At 42.5% G+C, this 7,498-nt stretch overlaps 1 protein-coding gene across 1 annotated transcript in view; it reads right to left on the bottom strand.

Moving 5' to 3' along the window:
- Positions 1-601: 601 nt before the first annotated feature.
- Positions 602-7,498, bottom strand: part of ANO2 (anoctamin 2) — a 213,668-nt gene continuing 206,771 nt past the window's right edge. The window contains exons 24-25 of the mRNA XM_076328786.1: positions 3,254-3,359; positions 602-883 (exon numbers count right to left, since the gene is read on the bottom strand). Coding sequence (XP_076184901.1) covers positions 602-883; positions 3,254-3,359 — 388 coding nt within the window. The remainder of the gene's footprint in view (positions 884-3,253; positions 3,360-7,498) is intronic.

The raw sequence follows: 7,498 nt of genomic DNA, 5'->3' as shown, positions 1-7,498 counted from the left end.
TCATTCCTTCTGTTCCCACAGCTCTGTGCCCTTAACAACAGCCCTGCATGCTCTACACAGACAGCACCAAGTGGCAGTGTATGTTGGGAAGGCACAATGACTCCTTGAGACTGCACATATTTATAAACCATCCACTGGCAGCTACAAGCCGTGAGACCGTGCGTTGTGCACACTTCGCTGTGGTCGGTCAGATCTGCCAAAAGATAGATACTAGGGCAGGAGTGTCCCTCCTATTCCCTGTGCCCCACAGGGCATCTGCAGGAAGAGGGACGGTTGCGGTCCTACTGCTGAGACTGCACGAGCCAGGAGAATTCCTGCATGCCTACCCAACTCACATGCATCACCACCAGGACCAGCTACAGCCACAATATAACCCTTATCTCGCACTGATAAAGTCTGAAAATGTTGCAGCCCAGATAACATATAAAACGTAATGGAGACCCTTGCATATGGAGTTTCTAAGGAAGCAAAAGCAGCCTCCTTTTTGCTCCCTGTCTCTTCCTTGACCCTCTCTCCCTCCCTTGCTCCAGGTTCAGAATCACGTCACACAGTAAGCAGGTATTGCAGAGGTAAGTATAGTATGTTACCCTTCCCTAAGGAGTCACACTTCTGTGTGCTGCGAGCTAAAGGAGGCAAAGCTGCCTTTCTGACATCGGTTAAACTGACAGAAGCTGGCAGCCCGGATCCTTTCGCCTTTGATCCCACTTTTGTGTTTCTGCTTGTCGCGTGCGATAAAACTTTCAATCAGCTTCAGTTTTTCATGCTCTTCCTTCAGGAAGAAGTCAAGAAGCACGCTCTTCTCCTTTTTGATCTGTTCACTGATGTCCTTGGGGATGTCAGGAATCATCCAGTCAACCAAAACACTGAGGAACATCACCAAGTTCTGCAAACACAGCAACAGGCGTGAAGCAAGTATGAAAAATCCAAAATACTTGCACTAGAGCAAAACCAAACCTTTGCTATACCTATGAGGCAGGTATCAAACACATTTTGCTGACGGCATGTAGTATTAAGCAGTTGAGTACGGCCTTAGTTCAAGAACCAGCTTACGTTTGTGCACAACTCCCCCTCAGTGGAGCGGCTTAATTAAACACATGTTTCAGTTAGGTTTGAAACGGGAAAGGACTTGGATTCATCAAATGATTCATGGCCTAAGCAGCTAAAACAGCCTTATTCTTTACAGGCATTCAAAGGTGCTCAGTTCTCAACATCAAATTCATTGAGACTGAGTTCAGAATTCATTACTATAAGGGCAACAACAGTGAAAGCATCCTCCAATACTATCATACCCATGTGTTTCCAATGTGGCCTGAGCAGACAGCAGACAACTTTTGTGGTCATTCTGTCCTCAAATCCTTCTGTCTGCTGACAAGCAGGATTTTTTTGCACTACCACAGCGTGCAAGCCACAACCCTGAACCTCAAGTGTCAAGTTCATTACAGGTGATGCTCATAACACAAAGGCAGGAAGCAGACTGGGCAAAAAGTTTTGCTTGTTTGTGAAATTTATAGATAAATTATGCTTTGGGTTTTACATTATCATGATAACGCTTTGAAAACTGCTGTGTTGTGTAATGCCTCAAAATGTGTGAGAACGTTTGCTGACAAGGCTACTAGCATGAACCCTCCATCCCCATCTGAGACAATGGAGCTAATTAACCAGGGAATGTACTCTGGCAGAACAACAGGCAGGCTATTTGAAGCCCAGCATAACCAGTTGCTTTCAAATGTTTTGCAGCCAGCGGTGGAAAATTACTGAAGACAGAGCAAAGAAGCAGAAGAGGGCAATATAAACCAGGCAAGACTCACAGTCACACTTAGGAATATTTGGCAGGTGAGGAGAAAAGACAGGCAGATTTCAATATGAGGGGTGGGCCCAATTTGACTGTGGAGGAATCCCAGATCATGGAGGACAGCAGAAGGCTTCTGCCATTTGGAAAGCAAGCCATGATAGCAAATCCCTTGCCGATGAAATCTCCACACTGGGGGGAATTTACTCCATTTACTTGTAGAAAGTAATAAAAGATTGGAGGATTTATTACTTTTGTTTATTTCTTGCTTTGGGTAAAGAACAGCATTTCACAAGCTTACATAGCATTTATGTGCTTTTTACAAGTAGTGCCCCTGAGAGTATAAAAACTGACAGAGTCCACTTAACTGACATGTTCAAGAGCTTGAGGTATTTTGGGGTCAACAAGGCCAAGTGCCGGGTCCTGCACTTCAGCCACAACAACCCCATGCAGTGCTACAGGCTTGGGGAAGAGTGGCTGGAAAGCTGCCCACTGGAAAAGGACCTGAGGGTGCTGGTCGACAGCCGGCTGAACATGAGCCGGCAGTGTGCCCAGGTGGCCAAGAAGGCCAATGGCATCCTGGCCTGTATCAGAAACAGTGTGGCCAGCAGGAGTAGGGAAGTGATCGTGCCCCTGTACTCGGCACCGGTGAGGCCGCACCTCGAACACTGTGTTCAGTTTTGGGCCCCTCACTACAAGAAGGACATTGAGGTGCTGGAGCGTGTCCAGAGAAGGGCAACGAGGCTGGTGAAGGGTCTGGAGAACAAGTCTGATGAGGAGCGGCTGAAGGAACTGGGGTTGTTTAGCCTGGAGAAAAGGAGGCTGAGGGGAGACCTCATTGCTCTCTACAACTACCTGAAAGGAGGTAGTAGTGAGGTGGGTGTTGGTCTCTTCTCCCAAGTAACTAGCGATAGGACAAGAGGAAATGGCCTCAAGTTGCGCCAGGGAAGGTTTAGATTGGATGTAAGGAAAAATTTCTTTACTGAAAGAGTGGTGAAACATTGGAACAGGCTGCCCAGGGAAGTGGTTGAGTCCCCATCCCTGGAGGTATTTAAAAGACGTGTAGATGAGGAGCTTAGGGACATGGTTTAGTGGGCATGGTGGTGTTGGGTCGATGGTTGGACTCGATGATCTTAGAGGTCTTTTCCAACCTTAATGATTCTATGATTCTATGATTCTATGATTTTGGGGATCACTGTTAGCTCCAGGGGCTAATGCAGACTGTGGTGCTTCCCTTCCATGAAAGGAGAGGAAATCTCTGCTGAGGAGGCGTGCCACAGTGCTCCGAAGGGAGAACCTGTGCTGCAGTCCACTGACACCTCAGCAGGCTGGGTGCAAGCACATGAGGCTGGGTATTTGCAAACACAAAAGCTCTATTGGACATGGGCTTCTTTGGCACATGCATTTCAATCCATTTATTATGATATTTCTGTGACTGAAATTGCAGCAACTCAACAGACTTACCTGAAAGAGAATAACAAAAGCCAAGCGAGCAGATAAAACCGCCCAGTACTGTTTAGAAAATTCATACTGATTTTGGGACCAAGGTGGTTCTCTGTAGTCTTTGAACCTGTCGATGGAGACAGCTCAGTTACCACACAGTTCCAGCAATCTCCTCCTGCACCAATTGCTCTGATTAACATGATCTTCCAATCACAAAAGCTAAAGAATCAAATCCTCCAGATGTTCCTACTTCAACCCTTACTATGAAATACAACTCCAGAATTAGAGCTGGACTATCTCCACTGAATTTAGCAAGCTTAGTCCGGTTTTCACAGTTGTAACCAAAATCAGAACATTGTTCTAATGTTGGAAATTTCCAGATTTTCCAGGATTTACAAATGTCCCCTTTTTTTTGTTAATGTTAAATTTATCTCAGTGTACAGGGAATAGTGTTGAAATTAAAGCATAGAGTTAGTCCAAGGCATTTTCAGACTAAAGGAGACAAACCTGCATTCATCTCACCTAAACCTTGATTAACTTAGGGAATAATTCAGCCCACGTAAAATCTGACTCACACTTTGGCGGTTCCTGTCTTTGCATTAACGACAGGGGGAGCCATGGGAAAGGCACTTCCTAAATTAACTGTCTAGCCTTAGACAGGATAAAACAGAGCCTTAGTGGTTTGGTGTAAAGACTAATGCTTTTAGTATTATCATCAATCATTTGGAAGTAAACAACAGACTAATAAAAGTCACAGATGCTCCTAAATTGGAAAGTTTTGCAAATAGCAGGAAACACAGAAAGCAATAAGAAATACAGACAGGAAACACAATGAGAATAATCTGGGGAAATGGAAAATAATTAAGAATAAAACAATTGAAGGATCTTTGGAAGGATAGAGTTTGAAAGAAAATGCAATGAAAATAGCCTGGAGCTTACAGTGGCCAGCAAGTTAGCACAAGTTTGAAATGCAGCAGCAGGACAGTACGACTTGTGGATGTATAAACAAAAGGCATGATGGTGCTGGGGGGTATTAGCCCTTCTCTGAACAGCTCAGGTAAAGCCACACCTGGAATGCTGCATTCAGCCATTCAGCTGTGGGGATTTCAGAGGAAAAAAAAGGAAAAAAAAAAAAAAAGAAAAAGAAAGAGATAGCAACAAATTGAAGGCATTTCAGCAAAACAATCCAGGGGCTGAGGAGACTGGCTCACCAGAAAAGATTAAAGAAGAGCACATGTATTGCTCCACTTTGGTAACAGCCACAGTTGGACATGATAACCATGCACAAATTGTGCCCTTAGGACTGAAAGGGATAATTTAGTGCTGTTCACAGTGTTTGACTAGGAGTAATGGGATGAAATTAAGAAAGGGAAAATCTGTTTTGAATACCACAAAACCCTTCCTGACAGTAAGATTCATTAGACTGTGAAAAAGCCTCCATCAGGGGATAAAGGAGAAGGTTCATCTATAAAATCTGTCAGCTTCAGTTTGCAGGTGAGCTTACCAAAATTACCTTCAGGTTCTATCCACATGGTTTTGCATGTTAGATTATACATTTACAATCCACACACCACCTACATCCCCCCTGCCCCCCCCGAAATTCAGTCTGAAATGCTGGATGTTATTCTGTGCTGCACCTTCTGGAGACAAAGGACACAAGGTACAACCCACGATGCAGAGAGGGAGAGGAGGAGAAAACAACTTTAAATTGTGGGCTGTATTAATTTATGGAAGCACTACATGGGCTGTGTTAGATCCTGGATTATTTCTTTTGTTCAGTGGTGTATACACAGCAGTTGAGCTCTCCGTCCTGTCTTACACGGGATTCCTGTTTGATCCTATGCTGTGCCTGCACTGTGAGATTCTCCCTCTAGTACCTTTCTGTACAATGTAGACTCCTGCGTGTTTCTCAGATCTCTGTACAAGGGCTGCAGCGAGGGCCAGAATCAGTTCCCTTGAACTTAATCTGCTTGAACATCAAAGCCAAGGAAAACCACTGAGTTTGTTGTGGATTTTGCCTAGCACTATAAATCAATCCCAGTCTTGAAATGGAGCCCAGGTTCACCTGCAAGGGTCACCAACTGTGGTTAAATTTTCCATTTAATGTACTCTGAGCTTCACAAACTATGTAAGTATTGCAGGACATCAGACCCCATGGCAATTTCTCCTGGCTCAGCTGGAAATCACACTGTTTATGATGCCTGAATCTACATTCAACAGAACACTAGCAAATGATTTATGGTGAAGGGAGATGTTGTCAGAGCTACAGACAAGGTAATCGGGACTCCTCCCCACCTCCCTTTTTAATTATTCTATGGCACATGGGACTTCAAAGTACAATAACCCAGGACTTTTCTAACTACTATATTCTACAGGTAGTTTCTTTTAAAAAAAGTCCATCTTTTCCCTCACCTCTTCAATTCTTCATTCTTAAAAAATTTGTTTCAGCAGGTACGCTAGGAAGAGCAAACAACTGGTGGTCCAAAGACTATTGTGTTTAAAATCTAGCAAATAACTCTAATTCCACTGAAAAAGGACAAGAATATAAAGTAGTCAATGTGGTTTAAGAATACGACACAGAAAAGTTCTGAGGTGAAAAAAGAAAAATGCACACTGAGAATGGAGATATATTATGGAATTGAGGATGGATGGAGAGGACCAGGCAAGACTTAGACAAAACTGAACTGCAGGCAGAGCTAAAAGAAATATGCAAGTATATTTAAAAAATATATTGCGTCGGGGAAAAGGAAAGACTGGTAGAAAAAAATCAAAATGTGTATGTACATGGAATTGCGAATCAGTCTAAATAAGCTGATCTGTTTGATTTCCTTTTTCAGCTGGTCTTTGAGAAGAAATTGAAGAAAATATGACTGAGTCACAATAAGTAGTGCTTCAGCAATGCACAAGTATACAAGAATTGTTCAGGGAAAAACATTAGAATCCACCACTGATCATTGAGATTAGATGAGATGAATCCCAGGGCATTAAGAAAATTAATTAATTCAAAGACACTTTATAAATTTGGTGAATATTAGAGCAGGCTTGTGTTAAGGGAAAAGTCCCTTTAATGACTCCCTATCTGCTGCTTTCTTCTTTTCAGTGTGATCAGCATGCTTTCATGTACTCCATTATCATACCAGATTACAAAGATTAAAAGGGCTAAACCAATAAAAATGTCACATAACTTAGCAAGGTTTGCTTTTAATTTGCCTTCAGCTACACAAATGTCATTTGGTCCGAAAAAAATCATTACAACTAATGCTATGCATCAGAATGGCGTTAGAGCAATGTTTATTTGGAAGCAGTGTCAAAGAGTTCAAAACATTGTAGAAAATGCTGCTCAAAATATTCAAAGAATGTATCTGGATGTTCAGTGGGAGAGTTGTTTCTGGCTTGTTACGGTTATTTTTAAGATACCTTAATCTCTGGCAATGCCCGTAAGGAGCAAAATGCAGGCTTATTGTAACCACATTTATCTCCAGAGGTCACAGAAATCTAAGAATAAGAGAGGTCAGCTTGTTCCCAACATATTTGCCAGAAACAGAAAAGCAGATTTTAGTTCCAGCTTAAGGGACAGTGTTTGTTGCTTGTCCCTTGGGACACAAGCTAGATACCTCATATTTTATCACAGTGATAGTTCTGTCCAAAGCTGTGATTTTGATAAGATTCAAATGAGGCGGGTGATAACAAGAAACAGTGAATGTGGATGCTGACATCTTTTCCTAATTGTTTCCTGATAATGGAACAGAAATGTTCTCATAGTTGTTTCTTAGTCAGGCTAGTACACGGTCAAACATTTAGTATATGCTTCTTGTTTGCAATCAATTTTTTCTTTTTTTTCCCCAGTGGCATAGACTTGATATTATCAGGCAGGGACCACTTTTATACCTAGTATGGATTATTCTCTTCTCTCTGTGTTGAATCCATGCTCATCTGAGGAGTGTATTTCATCACCGTTTTTAATGCACACGTTGCCAAATACACTGGCAGTCATACACCATAGAGGCCAGTGACTGAGCCCAGGTAAACAGTAGCAAAGTGAAAGTAGCAAAGTCACAGTGAAGTGGGAGATCCATATGGATCGAGATGCTTGTTGAAGGAAAACACAGGCTAATTTGGGGATACAAATTAAAAAGTGCTAGGAACTGAGAGCAGAAAAGCATTTCACAGACTTACAAGTCTATCAGAAAGTACGGAGATGCTGCATACTTTCACACGTAACATTATACTAAGAAGTAAGTCCTATCGACATACTGAAATGGGGGA

The sequence above is a fragment of the Aptenodytes patagonicus genome, chromosome 1 (assembly GCF_965638725.1).
Source record: "Aptenodytes patagonicus chromosome 1, bAptPat1.pri.cur, whole genome shotgun sequence".
Lineage (NCBI taxonomy): Eukaryota > Metazoa > Chordata > Aves > Sphenisciformes > Spheniscidae > Aptenodytes > Aptenodytes patagonicus.
Note: the sequence above shows the minus strand (reverse complement) of the source record. Positions and strands in the feature narration are given on the sequence as shown.